The 19,591-nt window shown below is 41.3% G+C and overlaps 3 protein-coding genes across 10 annotated transcripts in view; 2 read left to right on the plus strand and 1 right to left on the minus strand.

Annotated features, from left to right (window-relative positions):
- The window catches only part of LOC4816424 (protein FAM102A), a 57,597-nt gene extending 43,578 nt beyond the window's left edge, over positions 1 to 14,019 (minus strand). For 6 of the 7 annotated variants that reach the window (XM_033381040.1, XM_015181215.2, XM_015181217.2 and 3 more), the window contains exons 1-2: positions 13,719 to 14,019; positions 12,640 to 12,726 (exon numbers count right to left, since the gene is read on the minus strand). The gene's annotated coding sequence lies outside the window, so the exon portion shown is untranslated. The remainder of the gene's footprint in view (positions 1 to 12,639; positions 12,727 to 13,718) is intronic. The other variant, XM_015181218.2, reaches the window with a different exon arrangement.
- Positions 14,020 to 14,905: 886 nt separating this feature from the next.
- Positions 14,906 to 16,065, plus strand: l(2)k14505 (ATP synthase mitochondrial F1 complex assembly factor 2 homolog l(2)k14505). The gene is made up of 4 exons (XM_001356054.4): positions 14,906 to 15,094; positions 15,179 to 15,486; positions 15,537 to 15,717; positions 15,779 to 16,065. Exons 1-4 carry the CDS (start codon positions 14,998 to 15,000, stop codon positions 16,027 to 16,029), a joined length of 837 nt encoding a protein of 278 aa, XP_001356090.2. The 5' UTR covers positions 14,906 to 14,997; the 3' UTR covers positions 16,030 to 16,065.
- A 4-nt stretch (positions 16,066 to 16,069) lies between these two features.
- Positions 16,070 to 18,718, plus strand: LOC6902599 (uncharacterized). Of its 2 annotated transcripts, XM_033379522.1 has the most exons (4): positions 16,070 to 16,680; positions 16,737 to 16,903; positions 16,958 to 18,174; positions 18,233 to 18,718. In XM_033379522.1, exons 1-4 carry the CDS (start codon positions 16,173 to 16,175, stop codon positions 18,285 to 18,287), a joined length of 1,947 nt encoding a protein of 648 aa, XP_033235413.1. In that variant the 5' UTR covers positions 16,070 to 16,172; the 3' UTR covers positions 18,288 to 18,718. The 2 variants fall into 2 exon arrangements, with proteins under 2 accessions (XP_033235413.1, XP_002133125.3); XM_002133089.3 differs by having other exon boundaries at positions 16,737 to 18,174.
- Positions 18,719 to 19,591: the final 873 nt, after the last annotated feature.

The following is a 19,591-nucleotide window of genomic DNA, read 5'->3' on the forward strand; positions in this document are numbered from 1 at the left end:
GCACCTAGATTTTTGGTTGGAATATTTTTTCAAAGCCAAACAACTTTTTCTGTACAATATTCCCATAAGCGAAAGGAAAATGAAAAATTAACTGCAATTTATATCGATTTAGCATGAAAAATACAATCGTATAAGAGTATTTCTCTTGAAATCTATGTTTTCTTAGTCGTGTGAATAATTACAAAAAATAAAATGTATATTTTTGTATTAATTATTATTAATTATTAAGAACTCAGTTGTTGGTGATTTTCAATGCCCAAAAATAAAGGAAAGCTACTCGAATACCTACAAAAGGATACATTTGCATAGGATAAGGATAAATACATCCCCAAAATATACCAAAATACGTTTATTCTTCCATTTCCAAGTTCCCAAACCGCACTTTACACTCATATTAGCCCCTTACAACTCCCAAAACTGGAACATTTGCATAGAATAAGGATAAATACTGCTCCAAACTATACCAAAATACGTATATTCTTCCATTTCCAAGTTCCCAAACACCTCTGAATACCCCTTCCCTCTCTCAAAACTGGAACGCAATTGCAGCTTGCGACAGTTGCAACAGCAGCAGAGAGCAGAGAGCTGAGAGCAGAGGAAACACAGTGGTGGGCATTGTGATGGCCAGACGATCCAGTGTGAATTCTGTGCTCTTTACACCTCCCCCTGCTCTGCTCTCCGAAAAAACCCCCGACTTAACCGAAAGACTGCATTTTGGGGCTACCACAGTTGGCTGCAGGCGGGGATTATGCCCCCCGCGAATCATTCGCCACGCTATGCATTTTAAAAGGGGCACCACTCGAGGGGCATCGCGAGGCAACAAATCAACGACAAAAATGATTTAAGAATGTCGCTGTATTTCATCGTTTCACGTTATGCATACGAAAACACACAGTGGACGGTGGATGGTGGATGGGAAACCTTGGCCCTGACTTTTGGATCCACAAAAAAGAGGCTTTGTTTTCGATTTTTTGGGCTTTTTTTGGGAATTTCAAAAGCAATAGGGAATTTCTGTAGCTAACTTTTTTGATAGTCATCAAAAGGTGAGAGAAAAAAGATTGAAATTAAGAAGGAGTTCAAGTTTACTGGAACTTATATAAAAGTTATTCTGCACTAAAAAAACTAACTAGTTTCTAATAATTACAGGAGCTATAAATGGCTAATAAATGTGTTTGCTTTTCACACTTGAAAACAATTTAGTTTTAACATTATTTTGTTGTAAAACACTTGTGTTTTTAGTTCTATCATAAAGAGAAAATGTGTGTTAAAAGTGAATGGAAAGGTGTTTTAAACAAGTTCAAAAACACCACAGAGCCTATAAAGAAAATACTTAAGAAAATACAAAATTAGGTTTTCCATTTCAGTTTTCAAAGGTTCCACGATTTACCACATTTTTTAGGCACCTTTTTTTGCGATTTTTCTTTTAAATTTATGTAAATTTTTTAATTTTATTTAAAATCCTAAAAATATATGAGTCGGGCCATCCAGCAAACGAGTTGAGAGATTTCCATACAACTCAAAAAAAATTCCCTATAAAAAAAAAACCACAAAAAAACTGAACCTCATTCAATTGGGGGCTCATTAGTTGGGGGCGTTCGTGACTGGAAGACAGTGGAGTCCCCGCCAGGCAGAAACGAAACGAAAGACGCGACACGCACCCACAAAAAAAAAAAACAAAGTCTTTGCAAAAAAAAAATAAAGATCTTTGTACAAGCTCCAAGAGTGAGGGAGAGAGGGAGAGAGAGGGGGAGAAACATTTTTTGGTTGGTCTATTTTTTAAATGTTTTTTCTACGCGTTTCGAATGGGAAATGAACTCCAGGCAAAACGCGATGCGACCTGCATTTTGGTCCCCCACGAGTGAAGGCCCATTCCATTCCATTCCATTCCAATGCCGTTCCATTCCGTTCCAGGGAATGAAGTCATTTTTTTGCGGCCTGGCCTTTAACCCTTTGCCTGGGTGATGGCATGAAAATTAATAACAATTCATTTGGTCAAATTAACCGCAAAAGTTTCCCATTTGCTGTTTCCTGACATTCCTGACAGTCGATGCCACATCGCACGCTGAGTTTTCTTTTTTCATTGTAATCAAAGTCCAATTGCGTTTAAATTCCAGTCTGAGAAACTAAGTGGAGCCCTCCCCTGCCGCCTCCCCTCCCCCAAAACGAGTTTTGGCTCGGCTCTGAAGGCAAGGCAGCGTGAAAAATGATTGAATTACAGTAGCCACAGGCCAGGCCACAGAGGCCTCGGGCCCAGAATCGAGAGTAGAGAGAAATACTAGACTGCAGAGAGGGAGAGAGATGGAGAGAGAGTGCGTGAGAGAGAGGGGCATGGCTCTAAGGCCGGACACTGGCCAAAGACAGCGCCAAAACATCGCCAATGCGGAGCTTAAGATCCACAACTGGTTTGTGCCATGTTTTCTTCTCTTTTCACTTTATATCTATTTTAGTTTTTAATTTTGATTGCGAGACGCGTAAGAGAGTAGCTTTGGGAGGCTCGAAGACCTGTAGGGTTCGGCCCTGAAGGTAGGTTCTGTATCCTACACAAAGTAAGGGATTTCTTATAAGTAGGGAGCGGGATAAGGAGCGAAATTTGAAGAATTATAATGGATATTGGTTTTTTACAGAGGGATATTCCCTTTTCTCTGAGATTTTGTGGAAAAAGGTCGGTTTTTCCGTCTCTTGGATGATAGACTTGACCTTTTAGAAGAATATAGCTTGCAATTTATAAATATTTACTCCCCTGAACATTTCTTACCGAATGAACTGAAAAACTTTGTATGTTCTCCCCAAAAAAAACCCCAAAGAGGGAATATTTCTCTCCAAAATTATTTCATTCTTAAAATTCAAATTCCTATAAATACTCACACACTCCGCAATCAATTGAAGCCCAATGAAAACCCAATGACGCTTCACGAGTAAACCATGACGCAACAACAACAACAAAAACAATCGCTTTGGGGTTGCCCATTGGGGGCACTTCCCCCTGTTCGCGTAGGGTATTCTCGGACTCGCAATGTAATTCTCCCATCGTAAAGTAATATCCAATTAAACCAGGCAGCCAGCCCTATCATCAACAGTCCACTTGAAACATACCCGCAATCAGAAATCAGAGCTTAAGAACGGGCTCCTCGCCCCGCAGCGGGCAAAAAAAAAAAAAATAATAAAAATGTAAGCCCGACTTTTTCTGAACTTAATTAAAAGGCAGCAGTGGCTCTCGCTACTCCTCCAGCGAAATCCCCAAGAGCCGGAGAGGAAATCCCCGTCGGGGGAGCAGAGGCGACGACACAAATAGCATTCGAGAGTGGGGGGAGGGGGGGCACGGGGCGGCTGTTATTAAGGGGGAAACGGATCTGGCAGGAGGTGGGGGGGGACAGCATCAAACGTCCTTGAGTCCACAGTCAAACATTCCAATACATCTATGGGCATATACGGGTGTGCGTACACACACACACACACACACACACAGACGACAAAATTCCGCCGCTGCCGCTGCACTTGTCACAGCCACGCCCCAAATCACTGTGCACTCGTGCCGCCCCTCTCTCTCTTCGTCAAGCGTTTCCCCCTTCAATCTCTCTCTCTCTCTCTCTCTCACTCTCGCACTCTCTCTTCGTCTCCGTGGCATCCATCAGACACTTGAAATGCACTTAAAAGGCAAAAGCAAAAGCAAAAGCAATGCAAAAAAAGGAAAAACCAGAAAGGAAGATTAAAATGTACGCTACCGAAGCAGAGGATACCCTCTAAGAGATGCCCTCTTGCTGCTCTCTCTTGAAGGCATACTCCCTACGGATGTACAGGGTACAAATGAAAACTTGAAACAAGCCTTTTGTGCACACACACACAATATAATATCAAGTGACAGCAGCAGCAGCCACAAGAGCCGCCAAAAACCGCATGAGACACCTGTGTATCCCACTGTGCGCCGCCTTTGCCTCAAACCTCCTCCCCCGTAGTGCCCCGTAGTCCCCCGTAGTCCCCCGTAGTCCCCCGTAGTCCCCCGTAGTCCCCCGCAGTCCCTCGCAGTCCCCCATAGTCCCCCGTAGCCCTCTGACTCTGCAACAGATGCTGATTAACATTTTGGGCTGGTCTTTGTCTGCTTTAATGAGCGGCTGCCTGGTTTTTAAGCTAAAACACCTTTTGGCGGTTGTCGAAAATCCTTTTTTTCTTATAGAGAACCTTCAAGGCATTCCCCCCGTAGCTTGTGTAAATTGTAAATGAATAAAATTCAATGTTAAATACAAATATTTATGTTTCATAAACAGGAAACAGCAAAACAAAATTAAGATTGAATGAATGAAGAAACGAATTGGGCAATTGAAACGGTATAACCTCCAAAAGAGACGATGGGGCGATGGCGAGGGGGGCACAAAAGAACCGCTAAACAGTTGCCACAACAAAAGCGAAAGACAGCGAAACAGAGAGGCGGAAAAACAGTGGCAGCACTGAAGAGAGGGAAAACCGAAACGGAACTTGTTTTCCCAAAGAGAGAGAGAGGGAGAGAAGATCTCACCGAGAATTTCTCACACTTAAAACGGCAAAAATGTCGTAAGTGGAAAAGTGTACAATGAAAAGAGGTGGCATACGAGCGGAGAGTTGCAAAAGAGCGCGGGGGGGGGGGGCAGAGTGCACCCATGGTGAGAAAAGTCTTGTGGCATTGTCTGCGTCGTCTGTTGTCGTTGAATATTTAGTTGTCCCATTAACGGATACGCCAGAATCGACCTAGTGACGTCTTTGGCATGACAAAGGCAATGAAACCCAAGTAACAGTTGGCGCAGGCCCCAACACCCAGCCGCCCCACACCAAAGCCCATGAACTCTAACCAGAAAATACCCGAGTACTCGCACCAGAGGAGTGCTGCTAAGGAGGGGAATCCCAGGGGAACAATGGGGCTGCCAATAAATCAGAAGCAGATATCAGAAGGTGTCGACCCAGCGGTGGGTTTGGTTTCCCCAGGAGCTGCGAGGAGAGCCAAAAGAAGCGGGAAGTCTGCCACACTAAACTCCTAAAGGGGAAAGCCAGGAGCCACGAAGAGTGCTGTGAAGGAGGGGAATCCCCGAGAAGTTCTTAACAGGCACTACCATTGGGTCCCCCCAAGAAGCAGATATCATGAGTGCCCTGACTCTTTATCTCTCGCCAACAAAGCCAGAAAATGTACTACAAAGAGGTTCTCAACAGTGATCTTCAAGCGAGGAAACCCTGAAGCTATAAGAACTACTTTGCAGGGAGGAAAACCATAGGAATTCTTACGAATACCCCACCAAAACTCACCTTAAGACAAAAGCTACTCGTATTTCTGTGCAAAGCTGATTAAAACTCAAGTTAACAATCAATTAGCAAACATTTACTTAGAGCCATAAAATTCAACTAAAAATACGCGCATTTACGACTAAAAACTGATTAAAATTTACAGTCCACCGACCAAACCTATCACAATTCGTTCTTATCGATGTCTTTTTGCACTCGAGTTCACTTTTAGTCAGAGGGAGGACATTCTCTACCACGAAAAGCTGGTTTTATAGGACCGTCGTGTGTACTTTCGAAAAAGATAAAGAAAATTGCAATTAATGAAAGAGCAGCGCGACTCCGAAGAACAAGAGAAATCAAACAACGGCTATAAAATAAACGAAAACGACTAGAAATTGTTGGTATGACAGGTTTCCAGACTGCTGATAAAGAAGGAGAGATAAGGAATGAACGTAGGGTACACCCCTCTCTCCCTCCCGCTCTCCATCCCTCTCTGTTGCTAATAGATAAGCGGGTAAATTGTTTAATTGTAAAACATATAAAAAACATTTTGAAGAGGAGAAAGAAAGGCAAAGGAAAGGCCCTCCTAATCTTTCCAGAGATAAGACCAAGAGCCTCCCCTCGTTTGCCGAGAAAACACACTCAAAAATTAATCCAACAAAAACCAAAACACAACAACAACTCGAAACGACCTTGGCTAATAAAAAACAATGCACAATCGGATTTTAAATTTGTTAAAATAACCAACCAACAATAAAGCGTCTGGCATGCAAATTTACTTTTGGCCGCTGTGCTCATTAAGACAAAAACAAAAAGAAGTTCAAACAAATTTTGTATGTTAAATAAACATAAACTTTAACTTGAACGTTAAATATAGAGCATAGACACCATAGGGGGGCGGATACCATAGCGGATCCCTTAGATTATGGCCACCAAAACTTCGTTGGATCATCCGGGCCATCAAGCAGCTTTGTAGAACTCCCATACCCCTTCAAGAGAGGGTATTACATTCCATATAACAGAAACACTAAAACTTGTTTTTTTTGGGGGCGAGTGCAAAAGCACCCGAAAACCCCAGAGACAATCAAACGGAATTCGAATTTCAAATCACATGCAAATTAGTTCAAGAAAAAAAAGAAACAGCAACAGAAACGAGAAACAGAGCGTAAAACAGAGCCCGCAATAGAGGAAGGGCAGCCAAAGAGCACGCCGGATAATCAATAATTAGTGAATCAATCCAAAAAATACAACTTATGAATAGATCTCTCAGAGCCAAGAGTTTTCAAATTGTAAAGAATCGGAAATCAAATGAAATGAAAGTCAATTGGAGATATTTTTGCTATAAATAAATATTAGAAATCCAAAATGGGGCTATCTATCGATGCATTATAACCCTTTTGAAGGGAGAAAACTATATGTTTTTTATGGTTTTCCTCCTTTAAATTATGATACTTTTCGAGCCAAGAATGTAAGTAATCTTTTATCTATTATTATCTATCTATTAGTAATCTATTTTATAGGAAAATGTACTTAGAGGCGAGAACTACCCAAATAAAATCCTAAATCTTAAATACTCTCATGTCAGTTGTATTTTTATAGCGCCCTAATGAAGACCCTAAGATCCCGGGACTTTAGATCTTTCGATATTCCTTAAGATATTTCCATTAAAAATTCTGTTCAGCTTCGAAGAACGTCGGTTGGCCAACAGATTTCCTTATCCCCTTATAATTTTCTTATTACACAATAACAAAATAAATTTCCGCTCCATTTATATTTTATAGTAAAGCATTACATGACTCACAAAACTATTTTTTATTTATAAGAAATAAATACATTTCATGGAACTGAGGAAAAGGCAACTTCTCAATGAATAAGAACGGAAGTACATCGAAAGATCTTAATGGCACATTAATTACAAGTAAATAAGTTATTTTAAGAACTTAATTCGGAATATCAGAGCTTCGGATTTACATTTTATAAGTGGATCACCTTTTAGATGTTTGTACAAAATGGTCAAGGATAATCAAAAGAAAGATTAAAAGCCCTCAGCATTTCTTGAGCATACTTAAACCTGAAAACATTAATTTAATTAAACTATTATTAAAATAAACGAATTTATCTAATAGCAGCTATTAAACAGCAGAGCTGAAGGCCCTAGTAGCCAGTGCTCGAATATTTTTTTAAAATTAAATTAAATGAAATAAATAACAAAATTCCCTAGATTTAAATCTATTTTCGCAGGATTTTGTAGAGAAATTCGGGATAGGAAACTATTTCGAGCATCTTAAATAATCCATGGCCCAAAATGATTTCAAAGTTTATAAACCTTCAGGCAAGGAAAAGTAAAACATAAAAATGAAATAAATACCCCCTAGCCCCTCTTTTATTTCTAAGAAAAAGTTCTTGAAGCCGCCCGAAAAAGCCCCACAAAGACCGCCTGATGAAATAACTGCCAACTAAAATAAAAATGATATAATAGTGGTGGTGGTTCCCACCCCCCCGCCTTTCTGGGCCGGAACCAGAGGCCCAAGCACGCGTCCCCCTTCCTCCGCCTTCGTCTCCGTCTCCGCCTCGGCAACCACTGACCACCCGCGCATATCTCCCGTCCTTCCCAGCCCACAAGCGAAGCGTAACGGCGCCGAGAAGCGGAAGAAGCAGCCGAAGAAACAGAAGAAGAAAGAGCCAGCCCCTCTGCCGCTCTGCCGCTGTCTCCCTCCCACTCTTCAGCCCACTCTCGGCGGGTCTTCCTCTCTCCCTCTCCCACTCTTTGAAAGTAAATTTTTATCAACCGCAAAAGCCTAAAAATAAACTGAAATCAACACAAAAATGCAATGAAATACGAAAAAAACACGAAAGGAAATCAAAGTTCGCAGAGAACGAAGTTTTTGATACCCTGGAAGAGAGGAGGATATAAGAAAAAAGCTAACAATACCCTGGAAAGACAATAATGTGTAATCTAGATATTTAGATTACTTTCCACTTCAACTCCACTTTTCAATATATTCCCGGAATATTTATTTAATTATTTATTTTATTCTTCCTTTGTATGGGCCAGTCCTTTCCCCTAAACCCACAACTCTCTCTCTCTCTCTCCAAAAAATACCAAAACCAAACCGAGAAAAAGGCGGCAAGGAAATGAGCAAATATGCAAATTAGAGGCGAGTGTAGGACTTGGGAGAGTGGCGTGGCTGTGGCTGTGGCAGTGGCTCCCCGTCTTTCTGTCTGTCTTGTAGTGCAGTGTAAACGGTCTTAAAGTTCAGTGCCCCCCCTTTTTTTAGGGAATGATGTAAACTTTTGAGGGGGAGAGGATGGGGAATGGGGAGATTATCCAACGAAACGTAACAAAAAAAACAAAGGGGAAGGAGAAGGCAGGGGAGGAGGAATGTTGACCCACAAACAAAAATAATTGATTTTACTGCGGATACCACAAGACCCCTACGGAAGGCCCCCCCCTGCTATCTTTTCTTGCTCGAAATTCTCTTTTATTTTTTTGCTTTTGGGTGTTTTTTTTTTAATGTAATTTACATGTCAACCCCCGAAAGTTGTTACACCTGTCCTGTGGGGCACACGAGGCATGTGGCACGCGTCAATTCCAGGAACCAAACGAGGCGTGTCGCCCACAGGTGAGTCGAGAGAGAGTGGAGTGGGGGGGGGACACATCGAGAAGAAAAACTCATTTGACGCGTGGCCGGCACACGATGGAAAAACTCAACTAATTTGCTGTTTAAACATCACAAAGTTGTTGTAGAAAATCAATAAGTTGTTGGTTCCTTTAGTTGTTTTGTAGTTGTTTGGGGTTTGGGGTTTGGGGTGGTTTCGGAGTGGTTCATAGGAGCTTAGGGCTCGCGCACACTGTTGCTGAAAGCGGAGCTGAAAGCGGAGCTGAAATCAAAGCTGAAAGCTCAGCTGATCTGAGAGCTTTTCTCAGGCAGAATCAGCTTGCAGGTGCGTACACTGTCGGCTGATCTGATTGCTGAAAGCTGAAAACCACTGCCTCCCTTTGTCTATCTCCTTAAGTGGCATCAATAGATATCATTATAATTATTATTATTATATTGTTAATGAATTATTACTTCACAGCACGTACAGTAGCCAGACGGAAGTTTTCTTCTTTCTTTTGTATTTTAACCACATTTCCGCTGAGTTTGTATTCGTATTACTTTTATTTTACGAATTATTACATTTTTACATTACATTGGTAATGGTAAATAATAAAACTTTTTTGCCCAATTCATCGCCTTCATAGAAATTATAGAAATAAAACTATTATTCAAATATGTTTAATAGTCCCGCTTATTCCCCAGCGCTGGGTTTACCGTAATTTCGCTTAAAAATGTTTTGCAGCCCATTTTCGATCACTTATGAACCAATACACTTGAACAAAATCAGCAATCAGCTTGCTGAAAAAACAAACATGCTTGATCGATCAAACTAAGCTGAGCTGATTTGAGCGAGCTTTTTCAGCTTTCAGCTCAGCTCAGTCTGCAATGTGCGCACTTGCACCGGTGCAGTGTGTTTGTTTTTTCAGAGCTGAAAAATAAGCTTTCAGCTCTGCTTTCAGCTCCGCTTTCAGCAACAGTGTGCGCGAGCCCTTATGGATGGTTCGGTAGTGCCTTTGGGTGGGTTTCCTTGATGGTCAGGAAATGCCAAGTGACTTGTTTTTGCCTTTGAGGCACAGAGAGGCAAAAGCAGAGAGGCAGAAAGCAGAAAGAAGGAAAAATGTAACATTTATACGGAAGTCGGAAACACTTTTTCCACATGCCACAAGCAAAAGATGATGTGTGTTCGGGGCGTACATAATGATGATGATAGCCGAACGATTAATGTAGGTCTTGGGCGATAATGAAAGAGTGCCCTGCTCTGAGAAAGAGCAGACCCTGAAGGGTTAGACTTAGAAATGAATGAATGGGGAAAAATATATTTAGAAAGAGGCGATAAAGACGACAAGAGATTGGTTTAGAAAGAGATTAGGATCATTCTTTAGGGAAATCTTGAGATACATAAAGACGGGGAATAAATTAATTTTTAATACATTTCTGATACTTCTTACTACAAGCTTTCTCTTAGGGAAAATATCTCGAAAAATCTATCAAATCATTTCTATATAAAGACTACCTTTCATATATGAATCTAAACATTTCCTCGATCTACATTTCTTTGAATTGAAAAATTCCTTTCTTTCGAAATACATTTGGCTGTAGATTTGCATATTAATAAATAAATAAATATATATTTTTCTGCCAAACAATCGACAGAAAAGAAAGCCACTTGTGCAATTATCATAACAATCCACGCCCACGCACACACGCCCACGCGTGCCGTACCGCACTTTATATTTATATTTTATATTTTTATTTCACTTTTTTGGGGTCCATCACAAATCAAGAAATACAAAAGTTTCACAAGAAAACTAAGCTTTTCTGCAACAACAACAAAAAAAAAGAGGAAGAAAGAAAGAAAAGAAAGCAAATATCCAACAAGTATCTGTATCTGTATCTGTATCTTTTCTTTATAGAGGAGACATGTTCCAGCTGTTCTTTTGTGTATTTCTGTGTCTGCTTCTCACTCTTTTGTATCTCGTTTGGGCTTTTGGCAAGTTTCTTTCAGCGAAGGCGCTTTGAACTTGAATTGCGCACAAATACAGATACAGATACAGATGCAGCTACACAGTGAGAGATACTCAGATACATTGGATACATTGCGGGCTCATAAAATGGGAATTGTTTGGGTGTTTGCTTTCCATCTTCTAACGCGACATTCAAATCGCCAAATGCTGTCCAACTGGTTCGGTGAGCTCTCCCTCTCCCCCCCTCCTCCTCCTCCTCCTCCTCCTCCTCCTCCTCCTCTCTCTCTCTCCCCGCCTCTCTTTCTCTCTGTATGTGTGTGTGTCTCTGTATTTCCTATAGATCTTTCTTCTCTCGTTCCTTCTGGCCCTAACTAGCCCTGGGAATTGGGTTGGCTCTCCTCCGAGTGCTTTGAACCCCCGCTCATTAGTCGAAAAAGTAAAGGAAAAGGAATTAATACTCGTACTGCAAGCTTTGTTCAATCAAAAGTATCTGTATCTGGTGTAATGGCAATTCTCGTGTGTCATTTGAGCATTTTAGAGCAAAATAATTAAGCAATTTAATTGCAAAAAATGAACGGAATCGGAATCGGGTCCAAGGCTGAAACCATGTCCACAAATTGATCTTTTCCGGCAAAAAGCGACAAAATTCTTGGGTAAGGTTTAGGCCTTAAATCCTATAGATATCATTAAAATTACTACGACTACTGTCTAGTGTCTACTGTCCTTTCGCCTAGATGAATTCTATCTCCAAAAATCATTCCCCTACCTCACACGCTTCATATTTCCAATCTAAACCACATTATTTATCTAAATCCCAACTTAAATTTCCATTTAATATAATAAAATATACTTTAAACCCAAAAACTCTCTCCATATCTGTAGTATCTGTAACTGTATCTGTATCTGGTAGTGGTGGCACCCAACCCACATATGCAATGTGAAAAATATGAATCTAATTGAATGCATCCTCATTAGAACCCGCGCACCATCATTACGAGCATCCCATCCTCTCCTCTCCTCCTCCACCACCAGACGGACTCCCATCCCCTCCCCACCCTTCCCGAGCGAGCAATTTCAGGGTTGCCATCCCTCTGATTGGCGCTGATTTGCTTTGATTTGATTATGGCAAACATTTTTCGCACTTGACAACCGTTTTGGGTGCACGAAAATTGAAATGCTGATGCTCGTTGCCTCGTACTCGCCTCGCACTTCCATGGAATTGCTCGTTTCAGGCTTAGGGGCTCAGACAGGGCCCCAAGGCAAAGGGCCGTGGCCGTGGAGCAGGCAAAGAACCCATCGAAGGGCTCTAGAGCAGATGAGGCATCCCACTGCTACTCTATTTTTAGCCAACTCTCTCGTCCGTTGAACATATTTTACAGGTTAAGCCCCAGGACTGAGTGCCTCATCGCATATGTGACGCGCGGATTCGCCTTGCGGATTTGGCAGGCATAACAAATTAGCCTCCGCATCTCGTAAGATCCATGGGTCCCCTGGGATGGGGGTTTGAATATAAATTTAGACGTTAACGGCGATACGAAAAGGTGGGGGAGTCCACAAAAAGATGATATAATGCGTATTTAATGACACAACTGATTACAAAACCGTGGGAGTGTGGATAATAAAGGTCATTGAAACAGAAATAATTTATCTGTATACCTAGACTTTCCACCTTTATTTTATACTTGAGAACCTTCCCAACAATCATACGAGTATATGTAATATTTCTATCGTGCACTGCACTTCCTCTCTCGTTTGGCAAGACCCATTATTAGCCTTCCCCCTCGCATACATGTAATCACAATTACAGTTATCTTTTTGCAAAAACTCACCTTGTATTTCGAAAGAGACGAAACACGAACAATGTTCACACAAAATTCCCGTTTTGTGGGCAGCAACGTTGTCGCTACGAGCAGCAGCTGATTGAATGGCGAGGGCGAAACGTAGACAAACAGAAATCAAATATTAAAACACACTACTTTTTGTATTTTGCACAAACAAACAAACAAACAAAAACAACAGCAGCAGCAAACAACAACAGTACGAGCGGAATGCAAATTTAAAATGCAATGCGATAGAAACAGCAACAAGAAACGAAAGAAATCTGGATCGCCGAAGCGTTGATGCCCTTGCAAAACTATTGTTCTTCTCGCAGTGAATAATTTCCATCGAAAAAGCGAGACAGACAAACAGAGCCGTTTGTTTCATGAATTTTGTATACTCAATAGACTAGGAAATGCCTCCTTCTTTCAGATGTGCAAACTGTTAATCAAAATAGGTGTACTGTTTCTGCAAGGGCAGCGACTACGTCAGTGGGCAGGCAGTCCCCGTTCGACTTCTCAATGAGCATAAAAATCGAACTAGGTGGCAGCGCTGATTCTGCTCTCTCTCTCTCGCTCTTTCCCCTTTGGGCGTCGTATGTACGCTTTGTTGTTGTTTTTGCATAGTATTTTAGTCACATTTTGTTGTGTTCAAAAAGAGTTAGATTGTTGTTGATAAAAATTTCAACAATTGCCAAAATATAAGATTTCAGCCACACGCTTCTCTTGCTGCCGTTGTTGTTGTTGCTGGGTTTTCCACTTCCACTTTGCGTTTCGTGAGGGGAGAGAGAGAGGCTGGCAGAATGAATGAAAGAGTGTGTGAGTGAGAGAGTGGCAGATGAACACCCTGCGTCCCCCCCTGCAACGAAAACGCAATTTGGTTTTTCCTGCTTCGCACTTGTTAAAATTTTCGGGCCAAACACATTTGCATAGTATAGAATTCTAGGCTCGTTTCAGATGTCATCACTTTAATTAACATTTTTCTGGTGAAAAGGCTCGGCCCAACACCAACGCACGGACACACTGAGACACAAAAACACACGCACGTAAAACGACGCCGTGCTGCGACGCTGGATTCAGCTGCTTCTTACCAAAAAGGCCACAAAACCCCGGACTCGCTGGGCTTTCTTATGTTTTTGTCACTGTATTTGATTTCACTTGGCTCTTGTTTGATTGTTTAATTGGCCACAGAAACGATTTATTCATGTGCCACCCACGCACGCCCGACGACCAAGTTGGGGAATGTTCATACGTTTTATTTGTTGCAATATCTTAAAATGTTTTGCGGGAAACATCAACTTCCGTAAAAAATTCGACACTAATCCGTCGTTTCTTCGGTCGCGGCGGAATTTTTAGTGAGAGCAAAATTTGCGTTTCCACCAGAAAGATACCGTCCGACCATCTGAAATATACCGTCTCGTTTTAAAAATATACCGTAAATATACTGACGAAGTCAAGTTCTGTTATACATATTATTCGTTTTTGATATTCCGTCCATTATTACTAGCTATATAGAACATTTAGCCATGCCCACATAATTTTATACAATTGATGAATCAATTTTCTATTTAACTGGTATATTCTTAATACTTGCTTTTATTTTATTTTGCGTAAAAAAAGGTTTTAGCGAAATAAGTAAAAAAAAAGACAAGTAGCGAAATAGGTCAATTAAAACAGACGAAAAAGGAAATTGCTCAATTTTGATATTCCATTGAATAATGCTGACTAACTAAATCTCTCAGCACGGCCCACATAGTTTTATCCCATTGATGAATACATTTTCTACAAGATTGGATATTTTTTAATCCTTGCTTTTATTATATTTATTGTAAAAAAAATGTTTAAACGAAAAAGTTCAACAAAAAAAGAAGCCGTAGTAGCCATATTTTGTTAATTTTATATGAGACTATAAATATTGATATGAAGATAAAACGTAACTAATAAAAACCTTTTCTCAAATTGACATTTTTTAGACATATTCATGTATATGATGAGTGATGAGTATATGATTTCGAACCTGATACCTATTCTTGGTCTCTGCAAGAAGACAATAAGCTTTAAAATATCGCTGATGTATTGAAAATAATATTAAATAATATTGTATAATATTAAAATATATTGAAAATAAATTGTTTTTGCCTGGGATGACAAACATATTCACAATTCTATAACATCCATTTCCCCCAGGGTATGTGTGCATGGAATGGGACTCATTGTTGTCAACCGGTTATTACAGATTCTACCCGATTCAAATAAATACCAAAATATACGGTCTCATTTAAAAAATAAACCGTAAATATACTGACGTTCAAGTTCTATTTACATATTCCTCGTTTTTGATCTTCAAATTTCATTTACTTTTAAATAGAAATGAATACAAAACTAATGTTAAGTGCCTTGAGAGCAGTACGAGTGAGTACCTCCAACAAATGGCAAGTGCCCGCCTTGACGACAGTGCGACAATACGGTAAGTAACAGCAAACACTTTTGGACCATTCATTCTACCGAAATATTTCATAACAGAGCCGGCAATGGCAATCTTTCTTTGCAGCTGCGCCGCCAAAAAGATTCTACAAGAAGACTTCTGTGCTGTACACTGATGGTGGCTACGAGGTGGTGCTGGATCATAGGAAACTAAAGACACCAAAGGGCGCTCCCTTCACCGTCAAGAGCGAACCGCTGGCCATTGCCGTGGCCACGGAATTCGACAGCCAAAGGGATCACATCGAGAGGTCGCGCATGCACCTGTCGGCCCTGTGCTTCACGGCCATCGATAATCCCAATAATCTGAACAAACTGGATATGGTCAACTATCTCTTAAACTATATGCCCACCGATACGGTGCTCTTTCAATATGATGTAAGATTCAGGCAGAGCATTCCAAGAAAATAGCTAACATTTGCTTTCAGGATGAGCGAGATCTTAAGGAACTACAGAAAAACGAATGGGATCCAGTGATTGAGTGGTTCAATCAGCGCTTCGAGACGAATCTACAGAAAACCATGAACATAACACCGCCGACAATTACCGATGAGGATCGAGTGAAGGTGGCCAAACATTTCCAATCCTACAGCTTGGACACACTGCATGGTAAGCAGTGCCCCTGCAAACATTGTATTCTATATGCATTGAAATATCTTCTTTCCATTAGGCTTCGTATATGCTGTGGATACGTTGAAATCCATTATTTTGGCCTGTGCCGTCATAGAGCAGATGCTGCCCGTGGAAAAGGCAGTGGCACTGTCCCGGCTGGAGGAGGAGTATCAGATCAAGTTCTGGGGACGCGTCGAATGGTCCCACGATCTGAGCCAACAGGAACTGCAGGCGCGTCTGGCCGCATCAGTCCTCTTTGTACAGCTCAATTGTTCCGAGAACTTTGTTAAAGAAAAGCTGATACTGTAAAGCAGAGCTGAAGTAAAAACTAGTAGTAACCCTGTATTTATAATTCTCATTATTTCGATAACCAGCCAGGCCCAAATTTGTAAATTCATTCGTCCCGTTTTCTGTCTGATTTGTGGAATGTGCCTAGAAACTCAAGGACACACATGGCGGTCTCCAATCACCGCCTTTATCCCAGCGATGAGGAATATGAAGAGTATAGCCATATGATGAGAGGCATCAAAACCACCGATGATCTCCACAAGACCTATAAACCCGACGCAAAATCTCCGAAACCAACTTCCATCTTGAGAAACAGACAAACCGAAGATTCTTTCAATCAAAACGATGGCAAAGCTGCTGCAGAATGTAATCAGAACATTGGCAAACACATAAAGTTGCAGCCTGTCGACGTTAGCACAATCATAGGACCAAGTTATAGTATATTGGATTTAACTAAACTAAACTGGGAACTGAGACGAGATGTAGGTTCTACAACAACCATCAAAGCCGTTCAGGAGCTCTACTCCTGTAAGAGATCCTTAAGCAGCTCAAGCCTCGAGGAAAGCCCACAAACGGGTGTGGCGAGTGATAAACGCATTGCCTCCGGGCGAAGTAACTGGTTAAAATGTAGTAAATATTCGAATAGCGAGTGCAAGGAGAATAAGTGCAAAGGTGAGTAGAGCAATGATAGTAGATTTGAAGTACACCCTATCCAACACCTCCAATAGCTGCTTGTAAGCGCAAAAAGGCATGTTATGCCACCGTTAGCTATGCGGACCCAGAGCAAAGCTATGCCGAATCAGAACGAAACCAGTACTATCCCGAGTCGCAACAAAGCCAGGTCTATCCTCAGTCGGAACAAAGCCAGGTCTATCCTCAGTCGCAACAAAGCCAGGTCTATCCCCAGTCGCAACAAAGCCAGGTCTATCCCCAGTCGCAACAAGGCCAGGTCTACCCCAAGTCGGAGCAAAGCCAGGTCTACCCCGAGTCGGAACAAAGCCGAGTCTTTGCCAAAGAGGAAAAAAGCTGTAGCTTTCACGAATCGAAACCAAACCATGGCTCCCCCAAATTGAAACAAAATCCTGTCTATACCGAATCGCAAGAAAACTCTTACTACCCCGAGTCGGAAGCATGTCACAGGTCGCCCAATCGTGTTTCACCAAGGCAAGGCTCATCCAAATTCCAGCAAAATTCAGTCTATTCCGAATCGAAGCAAAGCCGTTGCTCTGCCGAATCGGACAGAAAAACTGACCATTACAACATGAAAAGTACTTCAACATTCAACACAAGCAATGGCACTGAATATACCGATGAATCATGCCTCAGAACTCAGGCTTATGATCGCCATGCCCAATCTCCAAGGTGCGAAAGTTCACGGGACTCCCATAAGTTTGAGGAAGAGCAGCGGATGACAGATTGCAGTAGGCAATCTCATAAAGGGGTTACAGACGCTGCTAGTCATCCTGGGTATTCGAATTATTCCTGCCCATCACCATGCCCCGTTCCACTTGTTCCCAGGACGAATAGCAGCTGTCACGGTGCACCAACGAATGAAAATTCTTGGCATGGAGACGCCATGGAGAGTTGCGGAACAGCAAAGACCAGAGGCATGAAGAGGCCTGCAAATTCTTGCAGTGGTTCTTCCATGTCTGGCACTCCCTCCGCGGCATGCTCGTTGGATGACGGTCAAAATGAAAACTCTGCCTGCAATTGTGTGGATATTGAGAGCTTCCTCGCAAATTGCAAGAAACACCCGGCACAATGCTGCGATCCATGTGAGGGCTGCTGTCCCGTATTCTCACCTCCCTACATGAGACCCTGCGCACCTTCTTGCAGCCCCCCAGAGCCCCCCTGCATCAGCAACGAATGCTTCTGCATGGGCTATGTGCATGATATGCTGGAGGATCGATCCGTCTACGCTGTATCCTATCGGCCGGTTATGTGTTGCGGCAACAATTTCAAACATGCTTCCAATGGAAATAGTTGCCTCTGCTCAGACCTGCCGCTGGGCGGTGGTTGCGGACCCTGCAGCAATGTCTGTCCCCCCAGTCCATGTTGCTTTTCCGCGGAATCGCCCTCATGCTGCGGTGCCTCTTGTCCGGGTGTCTGTCCACCCGCTTGCGGCGGTTGTCCGGTAAGCTGCTTGTATCCACTGGCACGACTCAGGTGAGCAAATCCTCAATGATTTTTGAACTCCTTTTAATATGAAAATATCTCTCCTTAGTCCGGGTTATTGTAACTCCTATCCCTGCGGTGGATGCAATGCATATTGCATTTAACAGGCATCGCCTCATGGCTCACTAGAGTCCAGATTGTGGCAGCGAATCCCCCCTTGTTATGGAAAGATATAGAATATCTATGGCAATGAAAGCGTTTTATATATACTTAGACTTAAACGGAAATAATGGTACACACGTCCGGGAATATAATGCCGTTTATATCAATGTTGTTTCGGAAATGGATTCCATGTAGGCGTTCCTCATTATCTTGAGGGAAGAGTGCTCCCAGGAAACGAAGTCTTAGTTTTCCTAGAGGCATTCTTTGCATACATACTTTCCATCGCCGGCCTGTCTCCAGTCTTCCTTGTCCGAAGAATCATGGGCCATCTCCCGCTACTTCCAGGCAATTCAAGATTTACATCCTACAGCAGAGTTCAACATGTAAATATCCCATTTCTACCGCATAATAAATTCACAAATAACAAATCTCACATTTACACGATTTAATTGTCGCACTTTTTGTAGTGTGATCGTTTGTTTTTTTTTTTGTTTTTTATTACAAAATATTGCATTGACAATTTACGCTTAATTGTTGTTGGTTTTGTTCCATTATTGAATTTCCATTGTGTTCCATTCAAAACAGAGTATGAAATGATATATTTACTATGGGATGAGTTAATGGATATAGCAAAAACGAAACATCAGACACACAAGTAAAACTCTGCTTAATTTATGCTTAATTTTGAGCACACTTTTCACTAGTTAAGCGGAATACTTAAGTAGAAAAATATCTGTTATCGTATCAGAACGCTCCTAAATCCGCCCTTCCTGTTTTTGTGGATTTTGTTTGAGTTTGTTTTTGCTACTGGAAATTACAAATTAATTTTGATTTGATTTTTCGCTTAAATAATTGCATTTAACTATGGGTAAACATTGTATTGATATTTAGTTGGAGCATTTCTTTCATTATTAAATTAACATTTAACTATTTTTTGTAGTTTTTTAGTTTTTGTTTACATTTACGGACAGCAGCAGGAAACAAAGGCAGAAGATCTGTTTTTTCACCATTTTTTCTTAGGGCAATGTAATCGTGATTTTCGATTAAAAGAAATTACTTTTGGAATAACAATTTGGGATTTTTGTTAAAAATTTAAATTAATTAAAGTCAATAAAATATGATAGAAAGTAAAATCTCCATGGAAAACAATTTCTGGAGGTTTTACGATTAATAAGTTATTAAAAATCATACAAAAAAGATATGAACAAATTTTTGATATAGCAAAATCGTAATCACGTTTATCCCCTTCTGCAGGCTTCTTCTGCCCTTGACTTTTAAGTATGTAGTTTTACGGATTGGTTCGCTC

The sequence above is a fragment of the Drosophila pseudoobscura genome, chromosome 4 (genome assembly GCF_009870125.1).
Source record: "Drosophila pseudoobscura strain MV-25-SWS-2005 chromosome 4, UCI_Dpse_MV25, whole genome shotgun sequence".
NCBI classification, from domain to species: Eukaryota; Metazoa; Arthropoda; class Insecta; order Diptera; family Drosophilidae; genus Drosophila; species Drosophila pseudoobscura.